The 20,039-nt window shown below is 43.4% G+C and overlaps 1 protein-coding gene and 1 non-coding gene across 7 annotated transcripts in view; both read right to left on the minus strand.

Moving 5' to 3' along the window:
- The window catches only part of TRIM44 (tripartite motif containing 44), a 104,617-nt gene that overhangs the window by 19,283 nt on the left and 65,295 nt on the right, over positions 1 to 20,039 (minus strand). Inside the window, exon 5 of one of the 6 annotated variants that reach the window (XM_039538954.1) lies at positions 3,200 to 3,233. The exons of the other annotated variants lie outside the window; for them this stretch is intronic. Coding sequence (XP_039394888.1) covers positions 3,215 to 3,233 — 19 coding nt within the window. The 3' untranslated portion in view covers positions 3,200 to 3,214. Of the gene's footprint in view, positions 1 to 3,199; positions 3,234 to 20,039 lie in introns of those variants that run through there. 6 annotated transcript variants of the gene reach the window in all.
- LOC120405455 lies at positions 4,241 to 4,424 on the minus strand. The gene has a single exon (XR_005598572.1). It is a non-coding gene; the product is annotated as a U2 spliceosomal RNA (small nuclear RNA).

Genomic DNA, 20,039 nt, shown 5'->3' on the forward strand with positions numbered 1-20,039 from the left:
CTCCCCGCACAAATGCCAAATCTCCTCAGGACCTCCATCTGTTCCACTTATTCATCTACCCCTTGTCAGGGGTTCATTTGTTTACATGGCTTATCAAAAGATACTTCCAATATGAAGGTTGTAAGAAATCCAATACTGTTACCATCTTGGGTTAAAATATACTTGCACATTCATTTCACTGGGGAAATAGGGCAAATGCCCTGCTTACTCTAAACCTCATCCCATCTCAGGATCCCAGGGTGCGGTATAAAATGTGGACCACATTACTCTCTCAGATATACCAGTAAAATGAACTCCTGACATACACTGGCATAACGGAGTACAATTAGCGCGCTCTCTCTCTATGACTGCTTCATCCACCCCTGATCTGCAGTTACCTCTGGAAAGAAATATAGCAGCTATTGAACTAGAAACTAAGGTAGATTCCCCCTCTTATCTTTAGGCTTCTAACCTGTGGTTCCCAACCTTTTCACACTACTGAACCCCTTTCAGGAGGCTGATTTGTCTTGCAGACCCCAACTTTTACCTCACTTAAAAAACTACTTGCTTACAAAATCAGACATAATACAAAAAAGTGGAATAGCACATTTCTTGCTCATTAAATCATTAAGTCTGTGTGAGACTGCATGTATGCCCATGACATAGGGGCTAGCATAAGTTAAAGAACAACCTCCAGCCCTCTTCCTACCTCCCAGTAAGTAACAGAGAAATTCACACAGGCACTGCAGTCATCTTCTGCTAGCTAAGCCAATGCACAGGGCCCACGAGGCCCCCATTTCAAGGAATACCTGCAGCATAGGCAGACCTTTGCTGGAGTCAGCTCCCCCTACAGAAAGCCCTGGTCCAGGGGGCTTCTCAGGCAGGCCTCTGCTTTGGCAATTCTGCACCCTGCAATGGACCATAGGGGTCATTGCTACAGTGCCACAAATTAGGACAGCTCTCACAGCTGCACTAGTCTGCGCTGTTCCAGCCCCTTCACCCTTGAATAGAAGAGGTGCTAGCTGCTGCTTCTCTGCCCTTACACAGGGATGAATCTGGTTATTATCTTGCACTTCTGCAAAAGCAAAGGTTTTTTTTGAAGGTCTCAATGAGAAGCAAGCCACAAGGTCACTTCTAGCAACTCACACTAGGGCAGAGGTTCTCAAACTGGGGGTCGGGACCCTCAGGGGGTCACAAGATTATTACATGGGGGTCATGAGCTGTCAGCCTCGACTCTAAACCCCACTTTGCCTTCAGCATTTAAAATGGTGTTAAATATATTAAAAAGTGTTTTTAATTTATAAGGGAGGGGGGTCGCACTCAGAGGCTTGCTATGTGAAAGGGGTCACCAGTACAAAAGTTTGAGAACCACTGCACTAGGGAATCTCTTTCCAGTGTCAAGCAGCCATTAAAACACACTTAAGAAAGGTAGGCTGGGGAAAGGATCTAGACTCAAATGAAAGGGAGCTTCCTTCCTCTACTCTTCACTATTGAGGGCAACGGTACTCTCAAGGGAGAAAAAAAGACCGGTCATTGAGCCATTTGGAGGGATTTCAGAACTTGAGTACTTTACATCTGGGACCATAAATAAAAATGGATTTTCCTTTTCTAGATCATACATTCAAATTACATGCACAGCTACCATTACATGCAAAAACGGAATGATGAATCTGATTTAATAGCCAACTATTTACTTCACATTTTTAATAATGATTGGTCAAGACTGAACTGTGGGTGCAAACATTAGGAGTTAGGTGACTAAATACCAGTGTGTGCCTGCAAATCATGGAGGAAAAACAACTTTCTACCATCCCAGTGAACTGAAAATGCAATAAAATAGGGCCACAATTAGTTGTGGACACATACTGATCCAGAGTGGGTTAACTCAGGCCCACTTTCTGTAACTCACGTGTCAATACATGGAATTTCTAGTGCAGTTGGAGTACGATAGCAGAAAGCCATTTAGCGCTGCTAGTAGGATTCAGCTATACCACTCAAGAGAAATACCCACTCCAACAGAGACACAGAGAGAGACAGCACCAGTCAAGTCTGTCGCTTAGTCTAAAAGGTCTCTCACCTGGGTTGCTTAGAAACATGAGCCTGCTCTTATACTGGCTAAACCCTACTGTTTACTCAAGCAAAAAATTCCTATTGACTTCAATGGGATTTTTTCCCCAACTACATACTAAGTAAGGACTTCAGGATTTGCTCTTCAGTTATTCTGCACTTAGATCTTAGCTCGAATTCCCCAAAGGCTTTTGTAATTAATATTGTTCTGCTATCTAAGGCCACGTCTACACTAGAGAGTTTACAGTGGCACCGCTGTACCGATGCAGCTGCGCTGCCATAAGATCTCAGACGTAGCCGCTCTATGCTGATGGGAGAGAGCTCTCTTGTTGACATAATTAAGCCACCCCCAACGATCGGCAGGAGCTATGTTGGCGGCTACTCCAGTGCTTCCGTCGGTGTAAGTTATATTGCTCAAGAGGGGGTTTCTTTCACACCCCGGAGCAACGTAAGTTATACTGACAAAAATGCGAGTGTAGACATAGCCTAAGACTGAAATTTTTAAAACTGCCGAGGAGATTCGAACATTCATTTCCCACAAAACAGCTAGCCTTTCTTAATATCCCTAGCTACTGAACTAGGCTCTGGATCGCTGGTACTTTTCATTGGAGATCACTTCCTTCCCATCTCTGTTCCAAAGCAGAGACACTGTAAGGATTCAAAACCTCACCTCTGCACAAGCGGGAACAAACTTTTGCTCTTGAAATCTGACAACAGCCCCAGACCTCGTCTTGTGCAACAATCACACTGACTGGCCAGAGAAGATGTCCATTAAGCCAGGGTGTCAGTTAATAGAATATTTTAAATTTAAAAAGGCAAGGGAGATTGGGTGGTGGAGGTGGAAAATACAGTTTTACATTAAAGAGAGACTAATAGATATAAAAATGAAACAATATGAGGAGTTTATCATTATGCAAAGCTCAGATCACAACTCTAGCCACATCTCTGCATGTTTTGGAGAGGGGGAACAATTCTTTAAAAGTCATGTGACATCTTTATTAGGCTATTCACATTTTTATCATTTTTTTCTAGGCTCTGAGGCTGTCTCTTTCGAGTGATTTCACAGAGCTGCCAGATCTCACTCCAACTTGCTGACGCATCAATCAGACCTAGGCCTGTCTCTGGAAATGAAGCAGTACGCCCCCAGTTCTCTGGCAATCAGATCTCTTTATGCTGGCTCAGCTGATCTGAACAAAGCCAGAGTGGCAAGGGAAGCAGAGAAAATTACACAGTAGGTAGAACAGCACTGTGCTCTGAATGAGAGGTTTTGGTTCTTGTTTTCTGCACTCCCATAAAAGGCATTACTGATTATGGTTGGCCACACCACATACCATAAACTGCTTCAATAGATCATTGGACAGCCCCTGGATCTAACAGCTTTGACTGTATGAAGATTTGGACAGCAGGGTGGCATGTAAGTAGTTCCTGACAGAATCAGTATCATTACAGTATATTTACTAACACTGGCTATCTCAGGCATTTCTAATCCCTGTAGCGTAGAAGTTCTCCAGCATTCCCACAGTGCAGACAACATTTTACTAGAGAAATTAAGTCAGGAAGACATCCTCTGCGTTTTATGATCTCCTGGGCTGCTTCTCATTGACAACTACCATTGCTGAAGATTCTACAGTGATTTCTTACATTAAAACACTCTAAATGTATTTAAATATTTTCCTAATGTATGTTTAACTTCTTTTAACGCAGCTTAGCACCTGGAAGGAAGGAGGGACTAGCACCATGTAACCAGCCAGCTTTCCACAGGCCTGCAATGCACAGGTGAAGAACATTTTCCATAGTATCTAGGCATCACTGGCAATGCCAATAATAACCACTGCAGACTCATGTGCCCATGTTCCCTTTTACTGTTAGGGCTTAGTGAAATACAGAGATTTCTATTCATGAGAACCTTCTTTCCCATTCAATTTAATTTGGGTTTGCATCCCCCTTCCTGTGTGTTGCTTTGAGTTGAATCTTCAGACAGTTCCAAAAATTCAGGAAAAACTCCTCTAAAAATGTTATACGTTGTCTGGTTTGGGGCTGAAATCAACTTAAAAAAAAAACAACCAACCAACAAGTTTCACACTGCCACTATAAATTGGCATAGATTCCCCTGAAACTCAGCCTACACTAGTTTGATGGGCTGCCAATCACCTGTGAACCCATCACTGAACCTGGTCTGAATTTCTTTTCTTTTTTTTTTTTTACTGGTCCTGGAAACACTGCAATACCAGGTCAATGCATGGGGTGGTCAGAGCAAGCTCCTATTCCATCCCCTTGTTTCAAAAATCAATTTAATATACAGTCCTCAAAAGTCTGAATTTCAGAATGGGCAGGAAATCAAAAGCCTCATGCTACAACTTGAATGGAGTTGGAGGCATGTGGCACTTTGCAGGATTAGGAGGCGTATGAGGACATAGCACCTTGCAGGAATCCTACCACTTTACAGAACAGATATTGGTTGGGGGGTTTTGAGATTCATGGAGAAAAAAAAAAACGAACCCTTTCCCCTCATTTCTAATAAACTAAAGATAAATGTGCCTGGAGATCATGGTCCTTAGGCTTAGCTACTGCAGGAGTTGTATGGAAGTCAGCAGAGATTAATTTGGTCAAAAGCATTAAAGCAACACACACATACTAGCTACTGAATGCTTCCACTCCTTTCTACAGCCATGAAACAGCAGGCATTAGTTGTTAAAAAGTCTCCAGCTGAAAAACAACCAAGAACAATGGCTCTAAGAGGAGCCCTTTCCCTTCATTTAAGATTTAATCAATGCTCTGCCTACTGTTCACAATTCAGAGTTCTCTCTCATATGTTCACACAAGTCAGATTTTCTCTTGTGTATGAGAGGGTCCAAAGATGACACTACATTAAAGTGAGTAGAACTCACGGGACATGGGCCTTTATTAGATGAAATGCTCTGGATTATGCATTGCAAGGCACGAGAGTGTTCTAAGGATAGCTGAGAGGCCCCAATTCAGTATTTTCTACTCTTGGGTTTGGGGCCCAACCCTCTGCTCTCTCGCTTTCCTGGCCCCCTATCTCCTAAGCACCTCTGAAAATTGAACCAACTGCTTCTAGATTTAAATGTTCTGTTCCATCTACTGATTTACTGCTTAGGACACTAGTTAGAGCCAAACAGTGGGATCAGATGAGGTACATTTTGTTTGTATCCCATCTATAGCTAACCTACTTATGACGTTGGGGACAATACCTTCTTAATGGATGCAACCCCAAGAAATACATCGCTCCAGAATGTAATACGAGCATATCATGCCTGGAAGTAATGCCCAATTGGTGGGGATGTGCGGAAGCTGCATCTAGGATTCCTGTTTTCAGGTCTACATATGGAGCTATACAATGAGAGAACAGAGGAGAGAGAGAAGGGGTAGGTGGACTGGGCACAGGGCTGAGAGCCAGGAGCTTCCAAATTCTAATCCCAGCTATGACTGACTCAGGTCTGTCACTCAGTCTCTCTGTGCTTTGGTTTCTTTCCTTTAAAATGGGGATAATACCAAACTCACAGCTGGAGGTATAGGTACTCCAGATGTCCAATCATGTGCAGAACATTTCCTGGCTGGTTTCTAGTGCTGTCCACTCCTACTGAAGTCACTGCGAGTGGAGTGCACTCGGTGCTTCCCAGCTGATGCTTAACACTCAGAAGATTGGGCTTAAAAGGGTCAAGAAATACGTAGAGCTACTACACATACAGCCAGAACTACAAGTTGTTGTTTTTTTAATGGGACTCATCCAGTGCAGCTCAGCTCCCACACTAAGAATGTTACAAAGAGCCCAAATGCCTCAGCTCAGCATTCTGAACCCTTTGTTCTTGGGCCTACATGAGCTCTTAGCTTCTCTGGCCCCCGCTCTGCCCTCCTCTGTTTCCCTTCCCCCACACGCTACATTTCATGCCAGCATTTAGATGTCTGTACTTTTTGAACTCCAAACATCTGCCACCAAATTATCTCTCTCTCTCCTGGTTCATTGAGCAGAGATTCTGCATCACTGAACTAGAGAGTTTATCCACTGACAACAGGCTCGTCATCTCGGTGCCAGCCTCTCTCAGCTAAAGCCTGCACATGTGAGGGGAAAGACACACAGCATTCAGCAAACGAGCCAGGAACGCTTCTTATGATAAATTAAGAGGATTTCCCTCTTCACCTGCCCTGAAAAACTTAAGACAGATATTTGATATAGTAAGTGGCCCATTAAACTGAGCCAACTCCTAAATCACAGTGGAACACCTATCCCACGAACACGGATGTGCAAGTTGCATATGCAACAAATTGGATAGGGTATATGCTGTCCCAGGGACAAATCCAATCAATCAATCTAGAATGTCTGGTCACCCATTCTGAACCAGGAGGAAGCTTTCTGATTAAGCAGAGTGATATACAAACCTGACATCCACACGCACTTAACCCTTGCTCTCTTGGTGGAGTAATGGGCACGCAGGTAATGCTTTTAAGTGTCCATTTACCAACATAAATTACAGCTAAACAATCCAAAGTGCCGGTGACATCCACATGAATGCAAAATAAATTAATTATGATCAGCGTTATTACAATGAACAGCAAATGCATTCATAATGGTAGGACATTTAAAAAGCAATGTGTTGCTGGATTTCATGTCAATAAAAGGGATAATGAGGAAACGGGTGTAATACATAAATTAAAGGGAGACTCAGGCATAATGGCAAACTGCCACTTCAAAGGCTCTATGGAGATACAAATGCACATGCTCTTACCACTCTCCTGTAAAATGATTGCTACTCTTCCCTAATAGAGGTCTTTTTCCATCTCTAAATCTGAGCTATTTGGTCTTCTAGAGAGCCTCTTCTCTGGCCACTGCAGGATATTTACTACAGTACATTACTAGTGCTTTAGTCCAGTGGTTCTCAAGCAGTGGTACGCATACCCCCCCTGGGGATACTCAGGGCTCTTCCAGGAGATACATGAACTCATCTAGATATTTGCCTAGTTTTACAACAGGCTACATAAAAAGTACTAGCGAAGTCAGTACAAACTAAAATTTCATTCAGTCAATGATTTGTTTATACTGCTCTACATATTATACTTACATTTCAGTATATAGTATTTATATTCCAATTGATTTATTTTATAATCATATGATTAAAAATAAGTAAGCAAGCATTTTTTTCAGTAATAGTGTGCTGTGACTTTTGTACGCAAGTAGTTTTTAAGTGAGGTGAAACTTAGGGGTACACAAGACAAATCAGATTCCTGAAAGGGGTACAATAGGCTGAAAAGGTTGAGTGCCACTACTTTAGCCAACCTAGTTTTAGGTTCCTGAAGAGGAAGACCTTCCACCACTTCCCTTAGGAAACTACTCCACAGTCTTCAAAACTGATTGGTAGAAGAAAAAAAAATCCTGATATTCAGCCTAAATTTACCTTCTTAATTTGTTCAACAGCCAGGAGAAAAATTGGGTCTTGTATGAACAATTTACATCTCAATTCCAGTGTTGCACTAGATTTGTAAACAAAGGATCAAGCCATTTAATCGGGGGCAGGGGAGGGACACCAGATGGAGGTCTTGGCTGAAATGTAGCTCAGCTAGCATGCAAACCTAACCCTATTCCTGAACTTCCCTCAATGGGCATCTCTTCAGTTGAGCACTGATGTACATGAGCAAGGCACAGAGGGTGTGAAACTTGCACTACTGCACCTTTGGCTTTCACCAGCACTAAAGTTACATTAAAAACAAAATAAAACCTGAAGGTGAGCAACTGCTGTGGCTCACTCCCCCTGGCAGAAACGTGAGAGATGTATGGCTTTGAGAGTCTTTATGTTTATTTCACTCACCATTTGGGTGTCCCAGAGGCAGGACCCCACTAATTTAGTCTATTCACCAAGAAATGGCAAAATGAAAAACCCAAACATTCCGTTTGTTTCTGTAATGAAGAAAAAAATGAATTCTCCCCAGAATCACCATCCTTGGTTCTGTATCAGCTGCCTACCCGCACGCTCCCTCCGTGTTGTGGGCAGAAACAAGTTTGTCAGCCATCCAGCCCACAGACTGGAATGCAGACAAATATTTTAATTGCAATTTCTTCAGCAACATGCAATTTTGTCCAAATCATTCCGTCAGAAAATGTTTTGTTCAAGTTTATGCACTTCCCACCCTCCCCCGAATCAAAGATACAAGAAAACACAAAGACACCCCCACTCTTTCATAACAAATGGCTACGCACGCTCAGCCCGAACAGGGAAAACCAGCCCACTGACAGAACATTCCACCACTGGAGCATATGGATGCAATGCCACTGGAATCAGTGTGGTTTCAATGCTTACAATCACTAGCATTGATTTTAGTCCATTGATTTTTTACCACAGGGAATATGCAGTCATCCTTTCTGTGACTCTCCCCAGGTCTGCAGGAGGACAAGATCCACAATAAGGTTTAGGAGGCTTGCTGGAGCTCATTTATGTGGCTTTAGGTAGAAAACTTCTGGTTTGAACACTGACAAAACCTCACTAGTGTTATCTACTTACATTTTAAGATCTGGCTCCGCACAAAAACAAAGAGCTAAAAAGACTTTTTTTGTTTTTTAAATGAAAGCTTAGCTTATAACACTGGTAATTCTATTTGCAAATTTAACTAGAAACTTTGGTGCTAGGCACTAGGGGCAATTTTTCAAGAGCTTCTAGGGACTTGTCTACACCAACATTTAGTTTGGGCGAGCTGGGGGTGTGAATCTACCCTGCATTAGCCTGCTGGGGACTAAGTTTCCATGTGGAGCCTACTGATGCAGACCAACAGTTAACATGCTTTCATCTAGTCTGCTCTGAAATGGAACTACACATAAACTACGAAACTGTTAATGTGCACCAATAGGGTCCACAGGAATAGTTAGTCCATGGGAGGCTACTGAGAGGTAAAGTAATATCCCAGCTTGCCATAAACTAAATAATTATGTATAAAAGCTCTAAGTGATTAAGGCCCAGCTTTGTAAAGGCATTTAGGCACTGCTCCACTCACAGTTGCAACACCCAGCTAACTTAAATCCCTCAGAGCTGAAGTCACTTTTGAAAATGAACTTAGGCTCCTAAGTCACTTAGGTGTGCCTGAAATTTTTACTTTAGATCTCAGCAAAGAGCCATTGCGTGAGGTCCCTCTCTTTCCAAGGTTTGCTATTGCTGCAAAGAACTAACACGTATAAGAAGACATATTTAACAGCTCGGCTTTTAGGGTCACAAGCATGTTCTGCCTGATTCACTTCAAAACACATTTTAGAAAAATTTCACTACTGATTTTGAAACCAATATATCTATGGATTTTAGAAAGGGAACCAAAAATCTTATAATGGAAACTCAGTTGTAACCTTCAGAGGGACCACTGTTGCTTAATATCGCCAACAAGGCTCAGGTCAGAACAACTCAACCTGTCTCACACTTTTAATACCTCCTCCTGCCCAGCTCTCTGCCAGTATCCCAATGGTCAGGAGAATCTGAAACTAATTGACCTTCAGCTCAGCCTAGACACAGAGGGGTAACCTCAGTCTCACTGAGAAATGCCATAGGATCCCAACTCAACCTATATTGCAGAATTCTAGCTTTGGAACTCTCAACGTCTGTGCATCAGCTTTTGGAGGCCGAGACAGAATTCTCAGCAGCTGCTGCATCTCTGTGAGAGACATTGCTTTTGAAGGAAAAGAGAATTCTCTTTCCAAGCATCATCCCCGTTACTCAGGGAAAATAGAGTGCATTAACAGCAGCTGAGAGAAACTGTTTCACAAGAGAACGGGAGCACAAAGAGCCTGGGCTGTACCACAAGCAAACGGAAGGGCTGGATATAGCAGTAAAGGCTTATATGCTTTTGGGCCGAGTAGGCATCCTGTAGCAGGCATCCTTCAGTCTTGAGAGACCATGGGTATGCAAGAGGTACCTGAGAGGTAAAGAATTTACTTAATTGGTTTTATGGCAGCCGTAGCTGTGGCTGAAGAGACCCACTCGAGAGAGACACAATCTCTGCCGCATTCCTGAGCGGGTTGGGGCAAACTTCTCAGGAAAATATATTCAAAAGCAGAGACCAATACACTCAAAAAAATCAGGGCTGGGAGTTTTTCTATGGACTTCAATTGGACGCAAAGTTAGATTGGCAAAGAGTGCTGTAAAAAAATCCCACCCTCAAAATGAAGGTGCCTCCTATGGTCTTATGGCACATTCATCACCATGATATACAAGTACCTATGTACCCTACATTTCCCCTTTCATCCATCTAATTTTGAAGAGAAAGCAAACAAATGGAACATTCTTGGCCAAGCTACAGCCATCCAAATGAAATAGCTGCCTCATTTTATATCCTTATGTTATACCCATTTGTTATGACAGAGATCACCTTATTTCATTACATATGAATAGATAGTAAAACTCCATTATTACTTTTGTTTAGCAATGACCACAAGTGACCAGCAACATACAAGACACAAAAAGACAGAGACAGCCACCTCTTCAAAAGAGCCAAACGGAGAGGGCAGGAGACACTGTGAAAGCTGGAGGAGGGCGTACCTCTAAGGAGGAGACAGGAGCTGAGGTGCTAGGGCCAATTCAATCCATGGCCTAACTGCAGGCAGGAACTTAGTGCCAGCTCTAGTGGTGGACTTCTGTCAAGTATTCACCGTTCCCGTAGGAATTAGACACAGCTACCTCATTTGCTACCACACAGCTATCATCTGGTAACAACTTTTTATTACTATCAGTCTAGTTGGATCTGAACAGGCTGGACTGGAACAGCTGACTGAGAACAGCTGCTTAATTAAATCTTCAAATCAAGAGCCTTTCTGGAAGAGATGCTTTAGTCAAACACAAGTTACTGGGCTCAGTACAGGAGTAACTGAAATTCTATGGCCTATATTACACAGGAGGGCAGACTAGATGATCCAGTGGTCCCTTCTGACCTTTAATCTATGTATTGCCCAGTCTCAAGCCCATGAAGTTCCATGTACAAATTTTTTTCTTACTGCAATCCCATATGGCCACTACACACTTTTTACTTTAAGGCAACTTTGCCCTACAAACACAAGCAGAGTTAGCTGGTAATAATACTGAAATCATATGTTACAGCATAAAAAGTGCTTCACCATATATTAAAAAGCTGGAGTAATGTTTACATCATTCAAACTAAAGAGAAATGTTCAGGTTTTTTTGTTTACTTACAAAAGTCAAACTTTATCTCTGCAAACACAGAGTCCCACTTGGCTTATCTATTTGGAAAATGCTATTGTGTTGTTACCTACTGTTTGGCACTGAGGAGAAAGTAGAGATTTTTTTTAAAATTATACATATAAATAATGGGATGTGAGAGCAGAAACTGAGCAGGTATGAAATCTGGGATTTGGACTAGTGAGTACTGAAAAATGACCCTGGCTACGCATGTCCTTTTGAATTCACCCAGGATTTCCTAGCCATCAGTCTTCCATTCTCAGTTGTGTTAACAAAGAAATGACTCATGGGCAAATCATCACTGGAATTTACAAGCCTGAATCCTGGAAAAAAGAAAAAAAAAGTGAACATAATGCATTTGGGGACAAAAATGGATTCTTTATAATCTTCTCTTCTCAAATAGTTTAAAGATCCTGTTTCCAGCTTTGCAGAGATATGGTATTACATATAAAATAATCATAGCTTTTCAAGTTTGTTCAGTACAGAAAAACTCTCATACCCAGAGCTGAATCTTATTCACCTTGGGCCTTGAATAAGGGGATGTTTGGAGGAAAGAGGATCTCTCAGGCAAGCAACCTCAATATTGATGCATTATTGATGTAAAGAGATACCTACAACTCTGTTTGTATTCATGATGCCTGAAGAATATAACACAACCTTATGGTTTTGGTTATTTATTTTATTAAATGAAATGTCAGGTTAATTTAAAGAAATTCCAAGAGGTTTCTGCTTTCTGTCACCAGGGACAAGCCAAGTATCAGGGAAGATAACACCTCTGGCCACAAAACCATTTTTATTATACTCAAGTGTGTTAACACAAACTCTAAAATGCAGCTTTCATAAACTTCTATTTTGTTTTATGTTTCTATTTTCTTTTATGCTAGATTTTGAAAATGGACACAAGCATTGTTTGTTGTCCTTTGAATAGCATATTTAATAGAAGTCTTTAGTTCTGGGGTGGGCAAACTTTTTGGCCCAAGGGCCACCTCTAGGTGGGGAAATTGCATGCAGGGCCATGAATGTATGGCTGGGGCAGGGGGTTAGGGTACGGCAGGAAGGAGCTCAGGTGCAAGAGGGGTGTGGGGTTACGAGGGGGCTCAGGGCAGGGGGTTGGGGTGCAGGAGGGGTGCCTGGTGCAGGAGGGGGCTCAGGACAGGGGGTTGGGGTGCAGGCTCCGGCCCGGCACCGCTTATCTGGAGTGGCTCCGGGGTGGCAGCAGCACGCACTAGGGCCAGGGCAGGCTCCCTGCCTGCCCTGGCTCTGCGCCTCTCCCAGAAGCGGCTGGCACCATGTCCCTGCGGCCCCTGGGGAATGGGGGGCAAGAGGGCTCAGCGCACTGACCTCGCCAGTGGGTACCTCCCACAAAGCTCCCATAGGCCATGGTTCCCCGTTCCCGGCCAATAGGAGCTGTGGGGGGAGGTGCCTGCAGGCAAGGGCAGTGCGCAGAGCCCTCTGTCCCCACCTCCCCCCCAGGAGCCATAGGGACTTGGTGCTGGCTGCGTCTGGGAGCGGTGCGGCTCCTGCGGCAGCACGGGGGTGGCAAACTTGCGGGTCGGATCCAAAGCTCTGACGGGCCGGATCTGGCCCACAGGCTGTCGTTTGCCCATACCTGCATTAGTTGCAAGTTGTAAATATTCTGCAAATGGCATGTCGTAAATGAAAGAACCATTTTGGTCAAAAAGACAAACAAATGACATGATTGTCTTCTCAGAGAAAAGACACCAGTCTGGTATAGAGATACATTTCCAGAAAATAAACAATCTGAGTAAGATATTTATTTTTAGAAAGCATCCTGACTTCAAAAGAATATAAAAATGCTCTGTTTTAGAGCCAAGAGTAATGTACAGATGTGCTGTCAGAGTTATAAGACTAAGTCATAAAAGTGGGCTTTCTCCCAACCTTCTTTCATAGAGAAAAAACTCCCCAAATATAAAATTCCTAATGAAAGTAATTTCTTTTATAGGCACTCTAAACTTTCAAATGCTAAGAAAAACACTGATGGTTGGAAAACGTTTTACAGAAGATGTTAGTAACTTCCATTTTATGTTTCCTCTCAGTGGTGCAAACCTTGGTTATTTAAATGTTTGAGATGACAAGTCCTTTTTGAGATGTGTATTTGCAAATATTTTATCTCAATGCAAAATTTCTAATGTAAAAGCTTCCTTATATCAGTAAAATAGATACAATAAAAGCTTTGCTGTATGGCATGTTAGGGGAATGGGGGGTGCCGGTTAGTCAAAAATTCCAGTTAACTAAGAATTATACTTACCAATGGAGGAAGGAGTTTGGGTGCGGGAAGGGGCTCAGGGCTGGGGTACGAGACGGGGTGCAGGACACGGGCTCGGAGGGGGGGCAGTTCTGATATGGGAGGAGGCTCACGGCTGAGGGTTGAGGTGCGGGAGGAGGTTCCGGATCTGGGCGGCGCTCACCTCAGGCAGCTCCCTGCAAGCGGTGACATTTCCCTGCTGCTACTAGGCGGAGGCGCAGCTAGGCAGCTCTGTGCACTGCTTCTGCCCGCAGGCACCACTCCCGCAGCTCCCACTGGCCACGGTTCCTGGCCAATGGGAGCTACAGAGCTCAGGGCGGGGCGGGGCAGTGCACGGAACCCCGGTGGCCATTCCTTTTCCCAGGAGCAGCAGGGACATGTTGCTGCTTCCGGGAGCCACACGGAGCCAGGCAACCCTATTGAAGATTTGTGTTGGGAGATATCAGAAATGCCGGTTTCTAGAGCTTTTCCGGTTGGTAAAGTGCCAGATAACACAGCTTTTACTGTAGGGGGATTTAATTCAAATTCAGATAAGATTCTTAATATTTATTCATTTATCTGTCTTAAGACAGTTCCTTGAACTGCTTCTTTTGAGGAACTGATTTCAATATATCCTCCTTTGGTTTCATAGGACTTAGTTAATACTCACTTTAGCCATTTATAAACTGTTTAGGTTATAAACTGAACAAGGCTCACCTGCCCTTAAATCAAAATTCCTTTGTCCATCTACAGACTGTTTTGGTTACAACACACTAAGAAAGGGCTCACTACCAACTTTGGGGAATAACGTACTTTGTTCTTAACAACGAAAGAGCTCCCCCCACCAGCGGTGAGCCCACTCTTAGCGGCATAATCTGTCCACAGAAAGACATATAGAAGAGACTGCAACTGAAGTAACCATTGTTTATTATTTGAGTTCTGCTTGTTCCACTTTGTATTAAAAAAATAAATAAATACAGTACTTGCTTTGTCATTATGCCAGAGAGTGAGAGAGACTGACTCTATAGCCTGGGCAACAGGGCACCCAAGTTCTAGTCCCTGCTCCAGTGAATTTTTAATCATTTATAAAATTAAAATTATATAATATTTATAAAAATATATAGCTTCAACAGGAGCCATTGAGAGAAACCCACCCAAGGAAGAACAGCAGCCTATAGCCCACTGGTTACCTGGGAAAGGGGACCAAGTACAAAGACCTTTTCCCCCATCAGGCAGGGGGGAGGATTGAACCCCAGCCTCTCACCTCCTGGGTGAGCACCTTAACCACTGGGCTGGAAGTTATAAGGAGGGCACCACCTTTCCCGTTTTGTGAATTTATCCCTTTAAAAATGCTTGGGAAAAAAATATTTTGTTCAACCAGTAATGGACTTTTTCAATTTGCCAAAAATTCCAAAAAAGTCCTGATTTGGTTCAACCCAAACCAATTATTTTAGAACTGCCAGCAAACTGGAAAAAAAGAAATCAGTTATTCACCCAACTCTACTCACACATTGCATCTTTTCCCCTGCCCTATGTTCGTCTTGTCTATTTAGACTGCAAAATGATAAGATTTAAAATAAAGACATTCAGTGACCAGGTTGGGCACGTTACAATAATTCCTAAGGGAGCTTTAGTGAGAGCAAGGCAAGTGAGAAGAACATGGCTCTGCAGTGTACTACATAACTTCTATCCATATGTAATCCACAAATAATCAAAACCCATTAACACTAGGAACTAATTATTTCATAAGCAAATTGCATCCAAACATAGCTTGGAATGGCCCCTCATTATCACAGCTCCAAATGACCTTCCATCCTACATAAATCTTATGCAATGTATTTTCACTTCTATTGCTGCAAATTATTCAAAGCACAAATATTATACCATGAAACTGAGACAATAAGCAATGTTCTTTATGCTAAAGTAGCTAATCCCACATAGATGGAAGTTGATGCCCCTTTTAAAGCTGTCTAAGGGTTTTATACTGCCTGCTACCATGATGGTATCTGAGCACCTTCTATGTAAAAATCAATAGCATTAGCAAAGTCCCTAGTGGATTTCACAAAGTTCCTGGCACAATCTTCCATTCTGGAGTAAAAACTGCTTGAAGTAGTTTTCTTTTTTTTTTTTATTTTGTTTTTAGTTAGTTAGTGGAGGTTTTGGAGTAGAAGAGGTGTTTATGTTGTGAATGTGTTTCTTGCAGTGGAAAGGCTTTTTCCAAAGAGGAAGGTTTTGCAATGTTTTCTAAAAATGGTCAGTCTCTGGATTTCCCTCATCTCCTCCAGAAGTCTGTGCCATAGTTGGATCTCACTGACTGAAAATGCTTTGATCCCAGTTCTCACACATTTTGTCCTGGGCTTTGCAATCTGCATTGTCCAAGTGGAGCACAACTTTCATGGTGGGTCAGAAATCAAAATGTGGTCTTTCAAGTAGGGGTGGAAAAAATATTTCTAACTGAAAATATTGTATCTACTGTTGCTACAAGTAAGGCCTAAAGTAACTAGGAAGAGGGAAAAAAATATATTCCCCACCCCCGCCAGTTTGTTTATGCACATGACATCATATAGCCAACTACTGGTGGAAGCGAGAGTTCAGGCTGCCAATAAGAGCTGGGTGCATGGTGGACAGAGTCCAGGAAACGGGCTGAGAGTCAGTACTGGGGACAGCGAGAGAAGCCAAATGCCAGAACCAGAGGGTCATCCACAGTTGTAAGCCAGAGAGAGAGCTGGGGATCAAAGCCAGAAATCTGAAACAGGAGGGAAGCAGAGGCCTGGAGCAGGGACTGGAACAAGGGCAAGCACAGTTATGGGCAGCTCCTGATCTGCTGTTGGGGGCCAGGCTTATAAGCAGGGCTGCTCAACCAGCAGCCAATCAGGGTTGTGGCCAGGGTCACAATCGGGGTCTGTCAGTCAGGGCCGGCTTTAGGCTGATTTACCCGATTCCCCGGAAACGGGCCCCGTGCCGGCGCCTTTTTAATTTTTACTCACCCGGCAGCACTCCAGGGGGTCTTCAGCGGCATTTTGGTGTCGGGTCCTTGAGTGCCGCCGAAAACCTGGAGTGCCACTGGGTGAGTATGAATTGGGCCCTGCACTTGCTAAAGCCGGCCCTGCTGTCAATTCCAAGGCAGTGAATTGGCTCACTGGGTGCAGTAAAGTTACTCGGAGCAGACCAGCAGCTGATCCTAGTTGGTCTGCTCCCTGATGCAGCACTTTGCATATAGCAACTTTCACTGTCTGGCTGATGGTCAATTGCTAGGATTGCCAGTTTCGGTTGGCTGTATTCCTGGAGGTTTCATCACATGACATAATTTTTAATTAAAAGATTAATATTTAATTCCCGGAGACTCCGTAGGGTAGGCAACCCTATCAGTTGCACTTCCTGTTTGGTGTGTTATCAAGAAGACATCCCTTACACCACAGGTTCTCAAACTGGGGGTTGTGACCTCTCAGGTGGTCGTGAGGTTATTACGTGGGAGGTCGCAATATCAGCCTCCACAACTCGCTTCTCCTCCAACATTAATCGAGTTACAAATTAAAAACTGATTTTTAATATTTAAGGGGGGGGGGGATGTCGCACTCAGAAGCTTGCTGTGTGAAAGGGGTCACCAATGCAAAAGTTTGAGAACCACTGCCTTACACACTGGTCTAGATAGAAAAAGCTCCCATGCACTCTGTGCTCCGGGCCCTGCAAGATAGTATACACCAGTAACACAGTAGTAGAGCTGAAACCAAAACAGGTGGTAGACAGATGTGTACACAGAGTGGAAGGAGAAAGCTAAGCATGTTCGGTTGTATTGTCCCTGGCTCATCCCAAAACACCCTCACAAACATCAGCAGGGAGCAATGAAAGATTCCTACATATTTTTTTTTTAAACAACTGTCTACATGTTACATAAAGGGTGCTCCACCGAGAGGCTGAATTTTATAAATTAGTTAATTTAAAAATAATTGAAACTGCCAGAGTCCCTTTGAACCTCACTGTGTTGTTATTTTCCTATGTACCTGTTACTGCATTTGGAACTCAGCAGGATGAACATGATGATAATACTTTGTTGCACTAGGTGCAAGTAGAACTTAAAATGTTCTACAGACAATAGCCTTTGGGTAGGCAAATATCTACCTTTTATAGATGGGTAAAATGAGACCGATGTTAAAGGGATTTGCTTATGGTCACATGGTACATAAGTGGCAGATTTAGGAAGACAATCCAGGAGACCTAGCTGCCAGTTCTCTACTCTAGGCACTACACCACACCCCTTCCCAACTCCAAAACTTCCACTGTGAGGATGCACAGCATCTGTACACAGAAGGGTGGGCACTGGTTACTAGGAAAGGAGCGACTGTCAAGTCTCCATCTCTCTAAATGAAAGCTACTCCTTTATACCCTTGTAGATAGCAGAAGATAATTTCTTTCTTTAGAACAAAAAGCTGAATATATCATCTTAACAGCCTGCTGCATTATGACCCCCCACACTAATCTTATTAAAAGAGAGGTTACTGGGCTCTTTGTTGGCAAACAGCACATTAATGAGAGCTCCTTGAAATAATCCCATCGCTAATATGCAGGGAAAATTACATTTTCCAGCATAATTATTGTGTCAGCCAGACACCCCAGCTCCAATACTAATTGCTTCTCTACAAATTCCAACAGCAGCTTGGTATATGGCAAATTCTGGGAAGGAAACAAAAGGAAGTTCATGTTATTAACAGAAAACCATGGTGATTTTAGGAGAACAGATCCTAAGTAGGGTAGTTACAAACATCCCAGCAGCTTGGCCAGAAGTAGGTCACTGCACTACTGAATATCCTTCTACTGACCGCACAACGTCCCCTCCCCTCACAACCACTTCTATCACAAACTATCTATTCTGCAGCCCCTAGGGCACAGAAGGGGAGTGTCAAAGTTCACCTCAAGTAACATCCTAAAAGACATTTCTCCCTGTGCTTCTGTCAGATCTAAAGGGAGTCAGGCTTAGTGTCATCTCCAAGGAGAAACAGGAGTTGTAGATAATGGCATTGATAATTCAGAAAGTGGGCTTCATGTCTTTCTGAGTCAGCAATAAAGCAGCGCTCAGCATAGTGATGGGGGTGCTGTGTTGCTGCCTTTCAGATTAGATATTAAGCCAAAGCCCCGACAACTTGTGGTCAGTAGATGCTGCCTTCTGAAGAACTGTCTAATGTTGCCAAAATGACTGGCTGCAGTATTCCACCCCAGAAATGGCTGCATTTCATAGCTCTCCAAGCGTATATTTCATCCAATTGTAATTCTGCTCTCCATCACACAGTGTAAGCCTTGAGTAACTGCACACAAGCCAAAGGCCTTATTTTCTCTGTGCCCATATCTGTCTACCTACCACTTGTTTTAGTTTCAGCTCGTTGTATTACTGGTACATACTGGTGTACGTGTGAATGGAATTTGGTTAGCAGCCTATAAAGTATTTTGGAATCTGCTTTGTAAATGTAAGTGGTTCCCCCTTTCTGACGATCTCCTTGCTGCTTCCCTAATGGGTCTGTTCCTCTAATCCCTCCCCAAGTCAAAGCTCCCCAGGAGGTGCTCTGCCCTGCTACGAATGGCAGTGTCCCCCCATTTCACAACACTTCCCAGCCTGCGACAACTTAAACGGCTACAGCAGGGCACACAACACTGACAGCATCTGCGCCCTGCCTTTTCATCTGTGCTGTTCTCCTATAATTACGGAGAGCTTCCCCTCCTGCTACAATTATCCCCCCCAGTTAATTATCAGCTCTGGAATTAAGCTGCTTTCCTCCCTCTGCCCTTGTTGCCATGACAACAACTGGCCTGCATCTGCCACTGGATGAACAGTGGCACTTTTGGAAAGAAACAAAGTCACAATGGCAGCGGTTGTGATTTCTTCCTGTAAGTCGGATGTAAACGTGGGGAGTCCCATCTAGGAAGGGACAAGAGGATCGTTTGGTGGGAATGCAGCTAGGGAGTGCTAGCCGTAGGCAGTCTGTTCTAGAGCAGCAGACACTGTCACCCACACAGAGCAGCTGAAGATTTGGCTGCCCCTTTCGCTGCAATAGGTGACTTCCTATTCTGCGTGTATTATATGGAAAACTGAGTACAGTGCTTTTTATCCATGAACCTCTGAGAAGGGTAAGCACTGTACAAAAGTTTTAGCCCCTGACAACACCTAAAAATTGCTGGTGGGGTTTATATTGGGAGAGTACACATTCAGTTTGCACACTGCTGTAAAACAGTAACAACTTTTGGTCACTACTGATTTGGTGCGCACGGGAGAAGTGGAAGATTCCATATGCCATTACCAGTCCTTGGAGATAGCAAATCTCTCAGATTTTTTTGTTAAATCACAATAGAATCATCAAAATGTAGAGCTGGAATGGACCTTGAGAAATCATCAAGTCCAGCCCTCTGTGCTGAGGCAGGACCAAGTAAACCTACACCATCCCTGACAGGTGTTTGTCCGACTTGTTTTTTAAAAACCTCCTATGACGGGGATTCTACAATCTCCACTGGAAGCCTATTCCAGAGCTTAGTTATCCTTATAGTTAGAACTTTTTTCCTAATATCTAACCTAAATCTTC

Source organism: Mauremys reevesii, linkage group 4, assembly GCF_016161935.1.
Source record: "Mauremys reevesii isolate NIE-2019 linkage group 4, ASM1616193v1, whole genome shotgun sequence".
Lineage (NCBI taxonomy): Eukaryota > Metazoa > Chordata > Testudines > Geoemydidae > Mauremys > Mauremys reevesii.